The sequence below is a fragment of the Pterocles gutturalis genome, unplaced genomic scaffold (genome assembly GCF_000699245.1).
Source record: "Pterocles gutturalis isolate BGI_N339 unplaced genomic scaffold, ASM69924v1 scaffold30521, whole genome shotgun sequence".
NCBI classification, from domain to species: Eukaryota; Metazoa; Chordata; class Aves; order Pterocliformes; family Pteroclidae; genus Pterocles; species Pterocles gutturalis.
This window is the reverse complement of record NW_010098782.1, coordinates 1-21,570: the sequence shown is the minus strand read 5'-3', so window position 1 is coordinate 21,570 and position 21,570 is coordinate 1. Positions and strand designations below refer to the sequence as shown.

The 21,570-nt window shown below is 38.0% G+C and overlaps 1 protein-coding gene across 1 annotated transcript; it reads right to left on the bottom strand.

Moving 5' to 3' along the window:
• Positions 1 to 2,842: 2,842 nt before the first annotated feature.
• On the bottom strand, positions 2,843 to 20,811 carry UPB1 (ureidopropionase, beta). The gene is made up of 9 exons (XM_010074138.1): positions 20,545 to 20,811; positions 19,002 to 19,089; positions 18,201 to 18,295; positions 16,708 to 16,869; positions 11,532 to 11,701; positions 8,000 to 8,081; positions 7,120 to 7,162; positions 5,818 to 5,972; positions 2,843 to 3,036 (listed from the first exon to the last, which is right to left on the bottom strand). The coding sequence occupies exons 1-9, from the start codon at positions 20,809 to 20,811 to the stop codon at positions 2,953 to 2,955; spliced, it is 1,146 nt and encodes a 381-aa protein (XP_010072440.1). The 3' UTR covers positions 2,843 to 2,952.
• Positions 20,812 to 21,570: the final 759 nt, after the last annotated feature.

Below are 21,570 nucleotides of genomic sequence, written 5' to 3'. Positions count from 1 at the left end.
CAGCAGGGTATTATGGAAGGCAAAAATTATTAAGTGCCACTTTTAAATAACAAAAAATGGCTTGCTGGCTCATCAGTATTGTCTGCATAGTAGGAACAAAACATTTATTCAAGGAAATTTTCCCTGTACCAAATTCTCCTTACACAGATTCAGCATTCATCCCACTGCATTAAATTTTGAATTGTAGTTATTGGTATTGTTCCCTTGTACTACAACTCAATCTCTTTTGGCTAAATCCCCTAGAATGACTACTCAGAGCTGTGTATTGCCCCAAAAGTTTAAGTGAAGATCTTTTATTTGTACCTAGAAGTCTTTATTGCTCTTTAAAAAAACCTCTGATCATTATGACACCCACACATGCAAGTTTCTGCAAAATCCATTCTAAATACAAACTTTAAACTTACTAAGCAAATACAGAAAATGATCATCCACACTAATGGTACACATTTTGTGTGTAAATTGTAAATACCTGACAGCATGGACTGGATTATAAGTAAAATGCTGAATCATAATTTGAGCCAAATTTTTGCTATTCATATTAGTTCAGTGACCTTCTAGGAAGAGTTCAAATCAATTAAGAGAAGAGGGAATACAAATTTCTCTTTGCTACAACAAAAAAGGCAAGAACTCGGGTTTTCTAGGTCTTATACTACAGCTGTCTTCAGATTAAATTGAGTTACTGTATTCAGACATTATCAAGTGAAATTGTTTGCCACCCATTCATAATCCTTTCATGTATTACCTGGGTTTTATTCCTTTGCAAAGGAACATTGTAAAATACAAGAAACATCCACCTATTTCAGATTCATCCATCAAAATTTCCTAGAAGTCTTGATCTCCCACCTATGTTGAAGTGGTTAGAAAAATCTGTTGATACTGATGTAAAGCTAGCGAAATTTTATTTTGCAGTTAAGACAGAAATCCCACACCTTTGGCATGGTTTTACGAGAAGAACTTTTCAAGTTCTGGAACTGTGTGGAATAACACTAAAAGGAGATTGTTATTTAGTGGTGGAAATAATAAATAAGAATCTACTTTCAGTATGGTAAAATTTTTTTTCTAAGAGAAAACATTTTCTGTTATCAGTTGTTGACTTACTGAAAAGGATCTGGAAAGTGTTCCATAAGTATGCTTAGCAGAATCAAGAGTGCTCCTTTGTACAAAGGCTAAAAATAGTAACAGACATTTAAAATGCAATAGGCTTAAAAAAGTTCCAAACAAAAAAGTATGTGACAAGAAGTTTTCAGTGTATCAAATTTTGCTTTTGTTGGTGAAGCTGGAATACATTCTGGCACTTTTACTTGCAAAACAAGTAAAACCTAGGATGTGATTTGTGAGCAGTAGAACCAGTACGTTAGTGCCACCAGCAGAATCCCAGAAAAAATGTACAAGACCTATTATAGATTATGCCTTCCGATTCCTCCAAAATAAGTCACCAGAAAGCTACTGATCTGTGATTTTTTTTTTTTGTCCAAGTCCAAATTCATAATGTTTGATTTAGAGAGATTGCATTAGCTGTGTTGCTAATTAACAGGTATGTAAACTACAGGTTGATGGACTGCTTCCTTAACCCATGCATTTGGAGGTAGGTAGTTAATTCAATACCATTAAACTGCCACCGGAATTATTTTAGAACTGGCTTGGTTAGATAAATAAAAACAATTCTTAAAAAAAGGCTTGTAATTGACATGTAGCCTCTTACTGGTTCAGTTATCCAAATGCGGATCTTGAGCTTATACATAAAACATGAACATAAATAAGGGCATGCTAAGTGTTCTAAAGTGCACAGATACACAGATTCCTGTAATAATATTGGCTGTTAAATGTTTGGTACCTAGGGTTTAAATACTTTAAGAAAACTGAAAGATAAAGAAACAAAGCTGTTTAAGCTAATACAGACAAAAGGAGCACTCCACCATTACAGCAGGATCTCTATTAGCCGCTGAATGGAAGATAGTTATGAGAGATGGAAACACAAGGAAGCAGCAGAAGCCAAGTGAAAAGACTGAGTATTATATGACATAAAATCAGTTTAAAAAGAAGCTCACTGCCCAAGTGTTCAGAACAGCTGCGTTTTCTGAAACTTTGTTTCCTACAACATTGTCTTCTCAAAATACTCATTCTGAAAATGTTTTCTCACTTTGTTTCTTTCATGATGTCAATAGCAAAGGAAGGGGTATTTTACATGCAGGGATTTTATACATAAATATATTTTTATTTGTAATTAAGCCATTCTCAATAAAGGTTTAAAGTCACAGGTAACCCTGTAACGTAATGTAGCAAGTGTGTTTATTAACTAGCTTATGAAAAATGTTGGAAAATCTTTAGAGGACATATTATATACTTAACTGGAAATGGGACAGCTGAAATTGTAATTTGGAAAAGAGTTTCAATACTTATTTCAGCTGTAAATTCATATATAAAGTTGCTAGGCTATAAATGATATTCATTCTGCACTTCCTGAATACCTACTGCATGACTTGAATTATACAAAACAAAATTTTCAATATACACTAGTAGGTGAGAAGAGCAAGTGTATTGTTATTATCTATATTCAACAGCTGTTCAAGTGCAGCTCCAGGGAAGTAGTGTTCAGTACCCATCCTGATCCCAAATAGCAACTCCATGGCTTTACTTTTACTCTGAGAAGTAGGCAACTGCATGAGCCTTGCCTATTCTTTAGCTAGGGTTTCTATAAACAGACACACAATGCAAAGCTTATTTAAAATGACAAAAATTTAATTACACATTTTAGTGTAAATGACAACCCTCAAGAAACAATTTTTCAATTATTTTACTCAATACAGGTTTGAATCTTGTTACTTAAAAGTCGGTTACCGGAAATTAAAATGACAGCATTAAAATAATGACTTGTGATCTACAGTAAAGCTATCATCCAACAGTACCTTTTAATTTGTTATGTAACATTTGACTGCTATGAGATACTCCCTCTTATCCTTTGATTACATTGGGTATGAAATAAGGCTGGACTGCTTCAGTGAGCTTGTCTGCATACATTTCATATCTACCAGTCATCTGGAAAAGAAAAATCAAAGCTTCAGTTCTTTTAGTGATACGAAAGCACTTCAGTACAAAATATTTATATCCACCATTTTTTATGATGATGTATTATTTAATTGCCCCAAACAGTAAAATCATAATTCACTCAAAATGCAAGACCAGTGCCTTAGCATAAACTAATACACTTTTATAAAAGAACACACATGGTGTTGCCTAAAACCATACTTCTACCCAAAAAACAGAAGTGCATTTCCACACTAAAAAGTAAAACTTAATTAAAATTAACAAACACCTTCCTGCTTTGCAACTCTCCTTCATTGACAGTCATGTCTGTTGACTAATTACTTGAGGCTATTCTGGTTATCCTGGATAGCTGAAAGTTAAATGTGAAAGGTGGACTTACTTTCCTCACATCAACAATATTCTCTTTTACGTAAGTTATGTCAGTGAAGGCAAAGGAGCGTATCTGTAATTGTCTTCGTATTATGACCTTGACAACTAATGAACCCTGCTGCCAGCAATGTTTGCATACGAGCCACTGATGGTATTTGGGTTGCTCTTACTTTATCCATTAATAATATATTTTAATTTCTTTGGGTGATACAGTAAGCTAGGAGGCTGCAATATAGCACCTTATGTGGTGCACTCCCCCCTTCTGAAGTGGACAGTCTACAACACTGGCCCTGAGAGGGGCAAACTACTTCCTTCTTGCCAGGGTGTAATGAAGACAATTTCTTTAACTGTTTTGCTGCTGTTAAGTTTATCAAAGACATTCTACTTAATGCCCCTTTCAGGCATCATTGAATGCAAACTGCAGATACCAGAGCAAGTTAAATAGGATCCTACTGGCTATAAAGGGTTTTCTGCGGTGGATAAACAATTACTTCATACTTCCTCATTCCCCTCATATCAAGAACCACCTCTGTCTTGGCCACAAATGAGAGGAAAAGGAAATAGATATTCCCTGTCATATAAACAAAAGCCACAGCTCTGCCTCACGTGCCAAAAGACCAACAGCAGCAATCCACACCATCAACATAAAACTAAAGTGCTGAAAGCACAAGACTTAAAGACAACAAAAAATAAGCAATTCTATATAAAACAGCTAAAGGTCAGTGTTTTGCTTTTACTGTTTGTTTCTCCTAATCAATACAATTGCTTTTGTTCAGATACCCCTACTAAGCTGTTATAAGCGATGCCCCATGTGCTTCCTGCCACGCTAAATCTCTGCTCTGCAAAAAGGGCCTCAGATTTCAGTGGCAAAGCAAAACTAAATGCCTGTCTTGACTTAAAAAAAACGGGAATCTCTCAGCACAATTTAATTCCACTATGTCAACAACCATATACCTACCACACATGTCTGTAAAATAACAATGGCAATTCTGTCCAGAAGACAACCTGAAATCACTTTTTGTCTTCAGTCCCTACATATGGATTGGTAGCATTACCAAAGAAATTCAGCTCTAGCTAAGAAATGACTATGTTTTCATTAAAAAGTTCACTCAGCATTTTAAATCACAGAAAAATTGTATTCTTACATCAAATTGAAATCAAAACACGTTAGATATTGCACTATATTGTAATGCATGAGGTGGTTCCTAATAAAGCAGCTCTATAAAATGTCTGCTTGCAATAATGTGTGCAAAAATCAACATTCCTTGCAAATGATTACTTATTTAAAATACTAGATTATCACTGAAGAACCCACATATATTGTGATGGTTGCTAGCCAGGAGTTCTGGTCTACTTTGTTAGGATTCAAATCACGCTGATCTTAAGAGTGGATAGGAAAAAATTCTAGTTTCTAGCAGTACTGAGAACTAGAATGAAAGACCTGTCTCCACAGAAGTAAACAAGATGTTTTCTGCATCAACAAAGCCTATTTAAGAAGTTGCCATCTCTTTTCTCCCTTTGCTTGCCTTCTTTGTTGCTCCAACAGAATATTTATGGGGCCTGCCATAAACTTGATCAGATTAAAAGAAGAAACTAGACTGTAGTTTGTTTGTTTAAAAAAACAAAATCTGGTCACTCCACTAAACCAGTATACAATATAGCACCCCACATAGCTTGTACTGGCACAACTGAAGGGTTAGCAAACTGCAGTGCTGAGGTGGCAATTCCTAAACCAGCACTGCTGCTAGACAAATTAAATCAAATCACACCCTCAGGACAGATTATCCAAATTAGCTTTATCTCAGAATGCAAAAAAAATTAATAAATAAGTTGACTGCAAGCTTCTTCACGTGGCTTTAGTAGTCTTAATCTAATTTAGATTAATTCAAAAGTGTATTAGGATGCTTCAGAGATGAATGTACACTGTTCTTTCTCTGTGGCTTCAATATGTCCACAAATTCAAGCAGTTAACACTGTGAGTTTGCACTTCACCAAAACTGACAAGTTACGTCTACAAGAACATAAAAACCTACCCTATTATGCCAGATCAAAGGCCCATCTCAGGTCAGCGGCAAATGCCTATGTACCTTGCATAAGGAAACTACACACGGTTCCCCTAGCAGTCCTTGGAGCTCCTGGCAATCCATACTTAAGGTCCAAAGTCTAAGTTTTTCATTTAAAAGCTATTGGCCTAGTTTCCCTGAATTTGGCTATTCCTTTTCTGAATCTGTTCATGCTTTTGGCCTCCAGAACATCCTGTTAATTAGTTCAACAATTTAAGCTTCAGACTGTTAAAAAAAGAAAAAAGACTGCCTTTTAACTATTGTAAGATTATATGATCATTGTGAAAGCTTGTTTGTTCTAATATCATATGCAAGTTTTTTTCTTTATAAGCAGGCTTACCTTAAAATTCCATTTGTCACTGACTTGCCGGCAAAGATTTAGATCCATCTCTACCACCAGAAGTCCATCCTGAATGCGAGAGAGTCCTGGGGTCCTACTGCCATCTGGTGCAGCTACGTAACTCGAGCCATAAAAATAGCCCAAGTCATGGTGTGCTTAAAGAAATTTTTGAAAAGCATGTAATGCTATCTGCAAATACGTACACAACTTAACATGCAGTATCCCATAAAATCTGGCTCAATTTCTTGTGGTTGCTCATTCACTGTGCTTTAAGCAAGATATCATCCTGAAAATTCCCAGCACAATCCTAAGGTAACTGCAGTTTTGACCAGTAGTTACTTTCAGGCATGGTACAGCTTTCGCATACATCTAATTAACAGGAAAAAACTTATTGTGTTGCCTTTTAAATAATGCATTATTATGCCTTGCCATTATTAAGTCTCTGAACTAAAGTACAGGCTTTGCTTTCATAGTTTTTTATTTACAATTTGAATGAATTCTGTCAAATCATACATTTCCAAAACAGCTGACAGAGGTGCATCTCTTTTTCAACGCAAAGTCAGAAGTGAAAACACTGGGACTTGAGGCACAGAAAAAAACCTCACTTCATATTCTATAACTCTGAGCTGTGACAAAATCAGCCACCTATGGTGTACTGCTAAGCAATCGATACCACTGACCTTTTTGATGCAGCTGCTATAAACACTTAGCTCCAAAACTAGCTAAAAAAAAAAAAAAGCTCAGGCCCACTCCAGATTAAGCCAGAAGCTGCCGTGGTTGTCACAGGACAAATAATAGTTTTTCAACACATAAGTGAACTATATGCAAGCAAATCTCATGCTTTTCTTGGAGAATTCTCTTCTTAGAGCATTCTCTTCTTTAACTTCCATCAAACATGAAACAGGGAAAAATGGCTTAGCTGGGGATTCAGGCTAGGGCTATTACTGTTAATAATCTTAAAACTACAAATGAAGTGTCATGCATGCACTTGACAATACAGGCTGTTTTGCAGGATTTCTGTCGTCCAGTCTGACAGTACTGCATTGACTCCAAAATCCTTAGTCCTCTGAAAGCATATAGAAACCTTAGACATGAACTTCTGGTGACTACATACCATGGTACCACCAGCTTTAATACGAAGTGCTGCTTCTCTCCAGCTTACAAAACAGCAATCCTAAGTAAAGCACTTGCTAGCTACCACAGCTGTCATGGGATAGACACTTGCAGGAGAGCTATCATTTCTTTTTCAGACTTTCTAGTTAATAATTATTAGCAACCACTGAATGTGATTTCTGAACATACCTTTTCCACCATCTCCAGAAGTAAAGGCATTTTTGTAGTATTCCTGTGAAATAAGAGGAGTCTGTAGGTGGCAGTACAATTCCATTTCATTCAAGAAATCCTTGCTAGTCTACCACACTTAGTATGGAAGTTTATGTAAATCTATTAAGATTTTTTTCTGGCATACTATCAGCACTGTCTAAAGGGAATCATGAGAGGGTCCTAGTTTCTATGACGGATGGGCTAGAAAACAAGATCTTTCTGTATCACTGCGTGTTGGTCACACACTTTGGGGAACATGTCCCATATCAGTTTCACAAGTCTAAAGAATAGGCAAAAGAAGGGACATTTAACCAAACACATATTTGCAGATCACAAAAGAAGGCAAATGTATTCATATAACAGCAAGAACAAGTCTGGATTTTTGCAGGGAACCTTATAAAAGGACACACAGGTAGGCGATTTGGACTAATCTGAAGGCAAGAATTGTGTGCAATATTAATTTTCATTAGAGAATTTCAATGTGCAGAAAGAGGTAGTATCTGTACAACAGCAACCATTTGTGTACCACTGACTTGAGGATGTATTTCATTTTCAGTCCTTTGGGCTGAAAGAATACTGATTTCACCATAAAAACTAGGAGAATTAGCAAAAGGGCAGGTGCCTATTACAAAGAGAGCAATTCAAGAACAGGACGCAGCTGCAACCAAAAAGCAGGCTTCCAGCAAGAAAGCATTCTCAATCTCTTTATCATTGTCTATCTTCAAATCCTATTATAAACACTAATACAGTAGTTACACAGTAAAGGAATCTCTGCATTCTAGTGCTACTCAGTTCATTACCTTAACTCATGCTGCAGGACCTACATTATACAATGAAATAACAAACTGAAGATACATACCGTTCCCACCCTGTTGATGGCACACGTAAAGCAGTGATTCGCTATGGCAGCATTTCTTGCTTCAATTGGCCACAGTGACTCGCTGCAATACACAAAAGAGGAGGCAGGTATTCACCACTTGCCTACTTCAGAGCTAAATTTAGATTATGACTGTCTCACACTGTACATTTTCTGTCAAAGAAGCCAAAATTAGCTACTAAGACTGATCTTGCTCTTAGAATCAAAATCTCCCCACAGACACAGCCAAGCACTAGAATTAGTTTCTGCTCAAATACAGGTATAAACAATACTGTCTGATAAATTGGTAAATATGGCTTTGTCATGGCAAAAAAAGAGAAAAAAAATAACACATCTCAAGCTTTCAAACCAATTAAGAGTGTAAAATGTTTTACACTCCGAATTATGCACAGGATTTACACATGTGCTTTCGCATTCCACTAACTTTCAACATACCAAACACAATTCTGCAGCAAAGCTGTAAGAGATTCACACAAGTTGCTCCTTTTTTCCCAAAATGGTCCAGGAGGGGCTTTGGCAGCAGTGAATGAAAAAAAATAATTATGGGAATAATGAAAAAATTAAAGGAAAAGAAAAATCAATTTCCACCACAATTTCTTACTTCTGTTATTTCAACCACAGTTTTCATTGCACTTTCCAGTAAGTCATTTTCCCATGGTAGGCTGATGAAAAAGAAAGCATGTTTAACAAAAGCATCCCAGTAACTTCCCAGTAATCAGCTATTAAACCAGTCACTAACTTCACATAAAACTAAGAACTAAGAAATGAGGAATAAAAAATTCCTTCTCTTTTACAAGCTGCCACCTCTTTTCCAAAGGAGACTTCAATTTTGACTGATGTTAAAACTGAAATAGTCTTCTTTTTATTAAATAGTTTGCTACACAGGCAGGGATCAGACTAGTTAATAGGAGGTCTGTAAGTACTCAGAGCTTCAAAACAAAGGTGATAAAAATTTGTACGCTCCTGTGACAGCATGTACCTGACAGATTCTGAGTATCAAGACAAGGTTGCAAGCGTCTGACACATTGTTCTCCCAGACAGACTCAAGAATCCTAGGAGATGGTTACTGGAGTGATTGAAAGGACTTGGTTTATTGCATCTTTTCTCAATTGCTTTGAGTCTGGCAGTGAGCTTTTCTAAGAAAAAGGGGTTTTATTGAAAAGCTCCAGCAAATTACAATTTCATAGAAGAAGAGAGACAGGAAAAAAAGGCTATAGCCAAGAAGTGACCCCAGAGACAGTTTTTACATGGGCCTCAAGAGTCCTCTTCCTGCAATAAAAATTATATACTTAAAAACAATCAAGTGAAAGCCAACAATTAAGAGAGCCTGAAGCACAGAGTACCAATGAACTGCTGTATGACAACAGGGTAATTTCTGTTTGCTCTCCTGTTAATGGGCTATAAGTGGATAAACATCACAAATATTATTCCAATAGTGACATAAATGCCCCAAAAGCGTTATGTATTCATTCAACTCTTTTCAAATGACATTCTCCAACACTACTCAACCTAAATTATCTTTTATACCAAAAAGTATTAAAGGCAATTTGAATGACCAAATATCACGTCTAACCTACAGTTCTACCCTCCAGATGTGCAAATACATGGTTCTCTGCATCAGAGCTGGCTGTGAAAATTTTACGCTTCTTATCTGTTTTTCCACCATTTGTACCCTATTATGTATGTTCATCATCCTCAGAATTTTCCAGATGGTCAGCAACAAAAATTGGATTAATACTCCTGGACCTTGTCACAGAGACAGAACAAGTCCAAATTCACATTAAACAGGTAGAGCGACGGGATTGGAGGAATCCTGAAGAAATGGAAAATGCTAAAAAGAAGACATTCCTGTTACATTTCTAACTCTCCTATCATCTTGTATATCCAGTTAGCAAGTCTATATTGCCAGAACATTTCATACACTAAGGTTTACAAACACTGACACTGGAAAAATCTCTTCCTCTATGTTTAGAGAAATAAAAATGAAAGTATTTTGCAATAAATCCATGCACACAAGCCCAGGGAAGGGAGAGAGAAGAGAAACGAGAAAGAATTTTTAGTACTGCAAGAGATTAATACGTCTTCTTTTTCTGTTTCCTGCTGGATATCATACTTGTATTACAACATCATCACTAACAATGACATATACTCCTGTTAGCTTCCTAAAAACTTATATTTGGAGCTAGAAACTCAAAAGAGAGTTCAGCTAGCCCAAAACATATTTTTTTAACTCACAAAGGAAATGTCTTTGTTCCAAAAAACCCTGCAAAGCCAGACTTCTCCCACCCACTCCCCCACCCTGTAACAAAGGTAACCTCTTATGCTGAAAAGGGTTAAGAATATTAATACTTATAATTAAGCATAAAGTAATATCACTTCCTCAGTCATATATATGTAAACATCACACATCACTAAATTACTTTTCAGAGCCCACTGTTACTAGGGAAAAAAAAAGAGAAAAAAAGAAAAAGCACAGTCGTTCTAGGATGGGTTAAAATGATGTGTAGACACATTCTGGAATCCCATACCTAAATTTACAAATAGTCTAATTTGGAATTTGAAAATATTGAGTAGTATGGCAAAGAACAGAATACAACAAGAATAAAAGGCAGGCATGGTCATTTTGTCAAGAAGAGTGGTATAAAGAACAATAGAAACAATTTCTACAAGGTTTTTATCTAAAGAAGTCCCCCTCAGCCCCAAAGAAATGCAGTTATTTTGCATCATATTATAGTATCTCAAGCAATACACAGCCTGTGTCAGACGATACTTTGGAAGCACGGCACATTCAAAGTTTACTATATTGCAATGTGACTGATGCTGATAATGGAGAGGCAAAGAATATTCAAGATCTAATCCATAAATTAATCATTATGGGCTAGCTAAGAAGTGTATTTCCTTAGCACACTGAGCTGGTTTTCTTTTTTCTTTTAGGAAATCAAGTCAGTAGGGTGCAATTATTGTCAATCTGCAGAACATTAATCTCCAGGGAAACAGTTTACACTGGTTAAGTCTGGTTCAAGAGGCCTAATAATCACAAAATTGCCAGCAGTTAAAGAAAAAAATGTTTCTGAGAAAAGGGTTTCTCAGCTTGGCTCTGAAAACTGCAATTTGATAGCATACTCATTGGCTCCCAGGTGAACGATGCAAGCTGGCAAACTGAGCCTGAATGTAAATTACTACTGCCTATCATAAACCAAAAACATTATATAGATAATCTAAATAAACTCTCATTAGTTTTCAGAACACCAGCTGGATGCTAATTAACTCTGTCTCAGAGATAAAAGACCTGAAGATGCACAACTCAAGTTCTGGACAAGAATTAGTGACCATGAGCAGACTGGTAGCCCAAAACTCCAGGTGGAGACGAATGCAGATTCCTTCATGAAGGCAGAACAAGGAGGTGATATCTGTTCCCAGACCTCATCAACGTGCCTTTGAGGTCCCAGCAAGGGGCTCAGAAGTTCAGTTAATCCAGAAAGTGTGCAACTCCCTAAATCAGTTTGCATTTTACCTGAGTGTTCCAATAGTGGCTGAAGGGTTAAAGATGATCTCTGCTCCATTCATACTAAACATGAGCCAGTTCAGAGGGTGGTGGCGCCCATAGCAGATATTCACAGCAATCATTCCAAACTGTGTCTGAAACACTGGGTGTCCTGTATTGCCTTCCATATAGTAAGTAGACTACAAACAAACAAAACAAACAAAAAAATACAGTTCTTAAAAAAGCAAAAAGAAGTAACCCCACCATTGTTTTGACACTTACCAATTTCTGATTACCAGCTTCAAGTCATTAGACCATAAGCAAGGACACCACCTTTCATTTAGTACATAGCTGGTAACAGGTATATAGCAAAAAGTGTCTCTCTTAGGCTGCTGAGATCAAATTCAAGCCCCTTTCTGTTTCCCTTCACTCATACTACACCTCAGCATTGTCTGATTTTTACATAAACACTTCTATTAATGCTAGAAACTTCTACAGAAGCTTAAGAGATCCACAAATCACCAAACTTTAGGCACCTCTCTTTTCACTGCATAAGAAAATTTTCCTAAGTCATCACAATCCTTTGATTCTGAGTAAAGAGAGAGATGATGAACGCTGTTTAAAGAACATGGAATTCCTTTACATCGGCTTGTTATGTAATGGCATGCAGTAATTTTATGAATGCTATAAGGAAATATCTGTGTATAGCTGAGATTGATTATTTAAATTTCCTATATGCCTATTGCTCTAAACAAATTGAAGCCTTGAATAAATCTAGAGAACACTCCTTGAAGAAACTGAAGCCAACCGTTGAGTTAAAAGATCCCATTTACCATATGATGCAAACTTTTATCTCATCATATCAAACATTTCTGAACAGTCAGAAAAGCACTGGTTCCTGTAAAAGGCACTGGTGAAGAGAAGGATAGTGCATTGTTAACAGCCATTGAGACAAAAAATTCACACAGATATTCTAAATGAAATGTACAAAAATGCTTCTTCCTAGATGGTATGTGCGGAGTCACTGACAGCTGTCTGCTTAGTGCTCACTGTAGTCAAAAACCCAAGAAAATCTCAGACATCAACAGGAAGGGTATTGAAACGTAACAGAAAACATGGTTTTGCTGGTTTATAAGAATTTTGTGTGCCCATAGCTTGAGTACTCTGGGCAATTCTAGTGTTTGCATCTCAGTAAGGATACACTAGAGGTGGAATAAGCAAAGGCAACTGAAATGATGAAGGGGGTGGGGCAACCGCCTTGTGAGCGATTAGACAAAGTCATTGATAAAAGACCCACAGATAAAAATGAAATAGACAGGAACATTCCCAATCCAACATCCCCAATACAATGGCTGTGGATACCGAGGGAGTACGAAAGTTGCAGAGTGGCCACACTTACTCCTAATATTACCTTTTGTGACAATCTCAGAGACAGAAAAGCAACGTACATAATCCACCAGCCTGACCTAACAGGGCACGTCTCTTTTACAAGAAAGGTGTGTTGTAAAGCAATTCCCTTTTTATTGAAACTATCTGTCCGTTGTAACAACCACTGCCATTGGTCTTGAAGGGAGCAGAACCACATCAGGCCTAAAGCAAGTACAATTACAGCTGGGGAACAAACTAGGGCCTCATCTAAGTGTTGAAGAATGGCATGATAGATACAGGAGGATCCTCTTCTGAAACCAAGAGGGACTAGAGGTTCAGTGTGCCCAGTAAATGTGACATCTCACGTTTCTTACTTATTATCAGGTCTCATGAAATTGCACAGTCCCTTGGGCACTGATTTTATCTCCTTTCAGGTCTGTAGAGAGCACACCATGTGGTGGACACTCACACAATCCTTTTTCAAAACAATTCTGCTGATTGAATATATTTCCATTTTTTCTTCTGTTCTCAGTTTTCTTTTATTACAATAGGAGAAGAAAAACAAGAATGTTGCTTCAGGGAATGAATCAGTTCTTATTTCTTTATTCCTCACCAGAGGTCACAATCATCTCCACAGCAACAAACTGTGATGTCTCAAGAAGGACTGATTTTTGTTTATTTATATGCCCTCCCACACATGGCTGAATAGGTTACAGCCCAGCTCTTTCCCCATTCTATTTAGTTCCCACCAATTCAACCAGGATGATTTTAACAAGGCTCTTTTCTCTATCTGCTCTACAGACACAATCCACAAAGAATAATTTCAAATTCAACCCTTCCTTGGGGGTTACCTTTGTTGATCAAGAAAAAACATTAAAGTAACACAGATGAGCATAATCCTTCCCTGTAGTCTTGGTGATTTCTAAAGTTCCTCTATCAGAACCCAGCTTGGAAGAATGGACTTCATGCTTTGCTAACAAAACTAACTAAAAAGACAGTGCTGTTTTGGGTAAACACGACTTGCTTCTGTAACGAGTTAGATACAAAAAGCAATGTCAAATCATTGTAGTATCCCTGCAAGATCTAAATAGATTGTTTTGTGGCAATTCTGACATTTAGAATTATAAGAACTAACTCCTTTTAGGAATTATGGCAAAACTCTTACTGAAACTCTATTTATACCTCACACGGAAAAGTAAAAAATATTTTCTTTTTTTAGGTGCCTTTCATTACAGTTTCATAGTTGGAAACAAGAATTTTCTTGGAATCTGTTGATGCTCCACAAAACACTGTTTGGAAAACTGAAAGACATCATATTTTAGCACAAGCAACAGAAATTCACTTTCAGTTTGATTGCACAAGGAACAAATCAAGAATGTGGAAAGTAACCAAAATTAATTTTTATTAGTGCTTGTATTTTATACAGACTCATAGAATCACAGAATTGTTTAGGTTGGAAAAGACTTTTAAGATCATCAAGTCCAACCGTTAACCTAGCACTGCCAAGTTCACCACTAAACCATGTCCCCAAGTACCACATCTACACACACATTTTCTAAATTCCTCCAGGGATGGTGACTCAAGCACTTCCCTGGGCAGGGAAGAAATTGAAGAAATTTTTCCCAATATCCAATCTAAACCTCGCCTGGTGCAACTTGAGGCCGCCATCCTTTGTCACTATGTTTCCCCCCGCATCCAATAAAGGATGGAGATTCTCCTCAGCCCTCCTTTGTTGGTAATGCATTTATAGAAACATTTTTAATTGTCTTTTACAGCAGTAGCCAGATTAAGTTCTAGCTGGGCTTTGGCCCTTCTCATTTTCTCCCTGCATAACCTCACGATATCCTTGCAGTCCTCCTGAATGGCCTGCCCGTTCTTCCAAAGGTCATAAACTCTTCATTTTTTCCCCTTGAGTTCCAGGCAAAGCTCTCTGTTCATGCAGGCCAGTCTTTTTCCCCACCAGCTTGTCTTTAGGCATATGAGGACAGCTTGCTCCTGCGCCTTTAAGATTTCCCTCTTGAAGAACGTCCAGCTTTTCTGGACTCCTTTGCCCTTCAGGACTGCCTCCCAAGGGACTCTGTCAACCAGTCTCCTGAACAGGTGAAAGTCTGCCCTCCAGAAGTCCAAGGCAGCAGTTCTGCTGACCCCTTCCTTACTTCTCCAAGAATCAAAAACTATCGTTTTATGATCACTATGCCCAAGACAGCCTCCAACCATCACATCACCCACAAGTCCTGCTCTGTTCGCAAACAACAGGTCCAGAGGGGCACCATCCCTAGTTGGCTCACTCACCAGCGGTGTCAGGAAGGTATCTTCCACACACTCCAGGAATCCTCCTTATCCACGTGTCCTGTCTGCCTGTTGGACCTGTCTCAGGGAAGGTAGGGTGTGATGCCAGTAGTCTCTCTCTCTCTCAAACTCCCCGATATTCCTCAACCTACTCACCTCCTCCCAGAGCTCTGTCACTAAGCAGAGGGGTTCCTCTACCTGGGTGCACCTCCCGCAGGTGTGTCACTGCTGCTGTCCCATCCTGGCATAAGAGCGGGGCACACCCTGCAGCCTGACACCCGGGTGGCAGCATGTTCCCACCAGAGCTCTGTCTGGGAAGCTGCGGCAGCTACAGTGGATGGAGAGCTCAGAGGGGCCATGGCTTTCTGCTGGGTGGATATCATTGCTCCCTGGTCGAGCTGGCAGAGTCTGGGTTGGTTAGTCACTATTTTGCTAGCTAAAAGACAAATCCAATTAACAGTTATTCTGATATTTAACATTATTTTAAGATAAAAGTCAACACTGGTGACTGACAGGCCTGTGCCAGAAGTCCATTGTGTAGAAACCTATTAACAGCCTCCTCTAAAGAAACACAAACCAGTCTGATCAGGTCTGGGAGCCCAGGTCAAAACTTCCAGAGGACTTAGAACACAATGTTTCAAGAAAAAAAAAAAAACCAAAACAAGACAGTTTGGATTGTAAAGCCTCAGTTTAGTGACTGGAGCATTCAGACAGAGAAAAAAAAGCAACTGCAGGTATATAGCAGCCCCAGTGCTTATAAGAACTGACTCTGTTAATTACTAGCTTTAGCTGACAAGGAGACATTTATTTAGGTAAGACAATGTATTAACTTTGGTTAATTTTTAATCCTGATCTTTCTGCTTGTGATAATTCTATGGATGGCTAAACACATTTCAGATCTATTAGCTTTCTTCTGACACTACCTTCACTACCAGTTCAGTTTCTGAAGCTGATGCTGGGGGTCGGCCTAAAAACTGCTGGGGACTACAGTCAAAGTAATGCGATTAGTAAAAACAATATACCATAAACCAGCTATTCAGCCAGAAGCGTAATGAATTAAGAGATTCTGCTTAAAGAAACATAAGCAAAAGAACTCTTGTTTCCAAGACAATCTCACAGAGAAACAGAGATCAAGACCATAAATAATGCTCACACCTGAACAATGAAACCATTGCCTTCCCCATTAAAACAAGCTCAACTGCACACATGCAAAAACTACTTGGGCCAATTATGCACAACTAACATAACAAAGCTGTGACTTAGAGTTGTGTTCTAAAGATCCTCCCTACTTTTGTGATTTCCATCAGGCCAAGGAAGAGCACATGACAAAGATTCAATGTTATTCGTCCTTTAAGAGTCATCACTCTCTATTATTGATAAACTAACTTACTATAATCTCACCTAAGAAAAACTGATTTGGCACTTAACGAACCACATTTTCTAGAAATACATTACATTTCCTGCCAATACGACTCTGACACAACACATGCTGACACAAAAAAGAGCTGCAAAGTAAGACTAGCTTGACAATGACAATACTGCATCTTACCTCATTGAAATCTCCAATCCTTGGAATGTGATTCTTCCTACTTTTGCCAAGGACAGCTCCAGAATTAGAAATGACCACTGCAGCATTCCACAGAGTTCCCCCATGTATTTCATCTCGCTCCAGGATTGGAGATACCACAACCATATTGTATTTCTTTGCCAGCTATACAAATGAACACAATTCTTGTATTATATACAAACCTGCAGTAATTATTTTAATTTTTTATTAATAAAAAAGGATTTTAAAAAGTTTTAATCTGGTACATTACTCTGACCATTATCAAGGGCTAATACTTAACCCACGCTGGCATGCCCACATTGCCAGTTTCTTAATCAAAGATAGATACATCACAGAGACCTCTCTACCTGAAACCTTCCTACTAGAAATGGAAGGTACAACAGGAAAAAAAGCATCCTAACAGCAATAGTCAAACTACAAAGCCAACCTCTATTTATTCCCAGGTATAAGAGGAGATAGATCCCACCCCATTCTTTCATTTTGGTATACAACTCACGTAGCGTACAGAACAAAAGACACCACAGCTAACTGAAAACACTTATTTAAAAAAAAAAAGGAAAAAAAAAAGGGGAAATGTAAAATAGCATTACGTGTTAACTATAAATGTTAAATAACGTAGGGGTGAGGGTGAAATACAGCAACTTCTCACTGCTGGTTTACAAGCACATTGTGTTTTTCTTCAAATCACTTCTCTCTCTTTTATTTCACCAAGCTTCCATAGTGTCATTAATTCCATAGTAAGAAGCAACATGTACTTGCCCTAGGTCAGACTAAAGATATGCTGTCTACAACAGCTTAATAAGTCAGTGCATATCTAGGCAAAGTTGACATCAAAACAGCCTTTTGTTGTTTCAATCACTCAGAAAATAACTTAAATTCCTTACTAAAAAGTTGTCAGAAAACAAAAATAAACTCTGCCACCATTGCAGTCAACAGCCTCTGGAAAAATAAGAGCCAGACAATAACAAATCTCCTTGGGTCCATAAAAAGCCCCCTATATTTAGTGTCATTTCAGAGGGAAATACAAAAGACTTGTGTGAAAGTGTTCCCTACTCAGAATAGGCTAGCTGTTCTTATCATCATACCTTCACACAACCATTGTTTAATGCTCAACTGTTCTAGGCAAGAAACATCTTTTAAATTACAATTAAAAATATCAATATGAAGAATCATCCTCTCTTGTAAAATTCTGGAATAGTTAAATGGGCAGTTTCATATACCTTCTGTGATAAAAGGGAGTCTATAAATGCAAAGTAGTTTAAAAAAATAAATCTTGAGTGCAGTTGTTGTCCATTTCTACTTCATTGACTATCATAATATTTATCAAGCAAGGTGAAAATTTATTTTTGATTACTTCAGTTTTCTCAGTGGTACAAGATTGGTACATAAAGAAGAAATCCATGCTAATCAGTGACAGTTATGGGCTGGGAATGGAGGCTGGATGTGGGGGTTTTTTGCTTGGTTGGTTTTTTTACCTCTTGACAGAATTTTGTTGTCGGTCCATTATCTGCTGACTCGGCAAACTCAGTCCAAGGAAGCCTCTCCCTTGTACAAAAAGCAAAGGGCATGGCTGAAAAACACCAACAGAAGACAAAATTTACAAGTGTTCATGTCAGTCAAGAAATACACACTGCATGCATGAATACAGATACAAAAATTAAAACACTTAAGAACGGTTCAACTGTTTTCCTTGTTTAAAGGCAAAAGCTATTTAAAAATATTTTTAGCAAGGGCAAAGAGTTTTGGACCCACACAGAGCAAAGCAGAAGTGAAGTGCACTTAGTGAAGCCTTATCAGAGGAAAAAATACAAAATAAATCCCAGTCACTAGCATACACTTTCTGTGACTAACCTGTTTTCACAATTTGAGCCTTCATTTTGGTTTTGGCCTCTATTAAGCCTCAAAGACTCTATTTTAATTGCAAAAAGATTTTTATATTTTAACATCTGTCTAGAAAAAAACCTAAAGTTTCAGGAAAAAAAAAAATCAGGAAAGGATCACGAAGGATGACACAAAGAAGCAGCACACCTACATCTAGAACTCTTGCAGCACACACCAGTCATCAATGTAACAGACTTCACATCCATCTTCCATACAGTTCTGGTAACTAAGACTCTTTGTTTTTAACTTTAGAAAGCAAATCAGTAAAGTCAACTGTTCTATCTTGGAAGATCTCTGCTGTTTACTTACAAACTATACTTGTAGTACAGGATACCTGTTAAAACAGAAGGAACTTGACCTCTCACAGCCTAGAAGGAACCACAGAAAATACTCACTCCAAGCCTCCTGGAAACAAATGATGTTGACACCACACATTGCAGCTACTTCCACAATCTCTTCAATTCGTTTGTACAGTGCAGCCACCTGATTGCAAGAAGTGTCACGCTATAAAAAAAGCTGTATGTTCTCACTGTTTTTACAAGCTTTGTTCACATGAAATTTATCTTGTTCTATACTTAGTCCCATTGCTTTCAGGGGGAATAAGTCAATAAGTTATCATTCCTAAGCACTGATAATAGAAAGAGTTACATACAGATTTTTAAAAGCATTTAGATGCTGAAAATAGAGAAAGCAATCCAATAGAATTCTAATTCCACGGTTACAACATTTAAATACACTCACTGCTGAGTGACTTGCAAATAAGTAAAAATCTTAACAGAATCAGCAAAAATTATAATTTTGCTGTTCATTGTAAACAATCTATGGAATGATGTTTAAGTGAACATGAATTCAAAGTAAAGTACTCAGAATCTTAAAATATGAGGTAGGGACAGTCCATTTCCTTGATTATCTCTGAATCCTGCTCACATATTTTCTCAATCCCTCTGTCCTAAGAGCTAAGTAGATTGTTACCAAGAAAAAACATCAAAGCATTTATTAATTAGTCAAAAATATTGTTTCAAAGTACTTTTTTTCTTGAGTAGTCTACTTCTAAGATAAGCATAGGTGTAGCCCTTTGCATTGATACTTTCAAGCGTCAATTAAAAAAAGCACACAAGTCAACAGTGATCTATGAACTCAACAACTGTAGACGGATTTACAGAAATAGTTAATTTATTTACATGGCAAAATCATTACTATAACTAGCAGTCTTTTTAACAGATGCTACAAAGAATCCACAAACTTGATCCATATACTGAATTAATTACTTGTACCTGTGACAGGCAATCTTTCAAAAAAAAAAAACAAAAACCTCAGAAATGTTCTGTCCTGTCACTGGACAAAAATACAGAATTTATAAATGTGGTATTTTCTTTTACTTTTTTAAAGCTACTTTTAGGAGACTATTTCCATATACGTCACCTCAGTACTTCTGTCTCCAAGATGTTAGGAGAAGATGGTCACCTCGTAATAAAATTTGGTTTACTGCTGTACAAAGAATAATGAACACAGCTTTCTTAATCTGTGTTTACTCTAATGGATTTTCCTATAATGGAACATTTCTCAATTAAAACAAGACCTGCACCTGTGGTTTCCATGGGTTGCCATCTCTTTTGATTTCAGGTAAATGATTTTCTGTTTCATTATACAGGCAAAGGATTTTAATGTACAAAATCAGTCACTAAATATTTAGCTTTGGAAAAACTGCAAACAGGTTGGGCAATTCACTAGGTAAACACAACAAAAGATGTTTCTGAGAAACAATAAAAGCGAATGTGTCATAGAAATCTCTTAACAGCATATTGTATTAAGACAATGATAGGTCCTATGTTGCCAGACAATCAGCAGACATTTCATGATGGAGTTTCTAACATCAACAACTGAAGTGTGCTATTTCTCGATCCAGGACTTACACAGCCCAGATCCCAGTTTGTGTACCTGGACTGCCACTGCTGTGTCTGTGGGAAGTGGAATTTTATTCTGTACCAGTCCCACTCGAACAATTCGTGGCCTTCTCAATTGTTCTGGAGCAGCTTCAAAACCATAACCCTGTAGCTCAAAATCTCTTTCCTGAGCTGCTGATAGAGCAGCAGCTGGCAAATCAAGTTTTCTGGATTGAACAGGAAACAAAGACATTTCAAGATGAGGGGTTCTCCTTTTCTGCTCTGAATGCAATAGACCAAAAGGATCACAAACACTGTCCATCTCTGCAAAGACACTCAAGCTCCCCTGCCCCAGTACACAACCATCAGCCAAGGGATCAATCAGCCAGCAGCCAGGTCACCTGCCAGTCTCACTGCACTCCTCCATGGCAGCGAACTCACAGCCTCCTCCTCCGTAACTGTGACTTCCAGACACTGAAGTCTTGCTACAAAAATGAAGGAGCACATACATAGAAACTTTCATCTGCCACCCTCTGCTTACAAACACTTCCTCTCCAAAGTATCTTTCCTCGTGTCAGATCCCCATTTTCAGCCAGGTCACCTGCCAGTCTCACTGCACTCCTCCATGGCAGCGAACTCACAGCCTCCTCCTCCGTAACTGTGACTTCCAGACACTGAAGTCTTGCTACAAAAATGAAGGAGCACATACATAGAAACTTTCATCTGCCACCCTCTGCTTACAAACACTTCCTCTCCAAAGTATCTTTCCTCGTGTCAGATCCCCATTTTCCAGCTCCCTCCCCCCGAAGCCATGACCTTCGCAGCCTGTCCCCCTCAGGCCTTTCACTCCAGTCAGACACCTCACACCACCTCCGTACCGCCCTGAATCCCAGGCCCGGACCGCCTCCGAACCACCCAGTCACCTCAGCACAGCACCACAGCCACCACAGGACCGGCCCCGCTTTTTCCTTTCAGCCCAGCCCGTGTCCTGTGCACCCGACTGGCTCCTTTCCCCCTCACTCCGGGCCTGAGGGGAGAGGGAGGCGAGCCCCCCCCTGGCAGCGCACCTCGCCTCGCCCCC

Coding starts and splice junctions, on each gene's coding strand:
- UPB1 (XM_010074138.1), bottom strand. CDS start 20,811: ATGGACAGTGTTTGTGATCCTTTTGGTCTATTGCATTCAGAGCAGAAA. Junction 5,973..7,119: donor TTCTGGAGATGGTGGAAAAG/GTATGTTCAGAA, acceptor AATTTCTTTAAG/CACACCATGACTTGGGCTAT. Junction 3,037..5,817: donor GTGACAAATGGAATTTTAAG/GTAAGCCTGCTT, acceptor TTTCTTTTCCAG/ATGACTGGTAGATATGAAAT.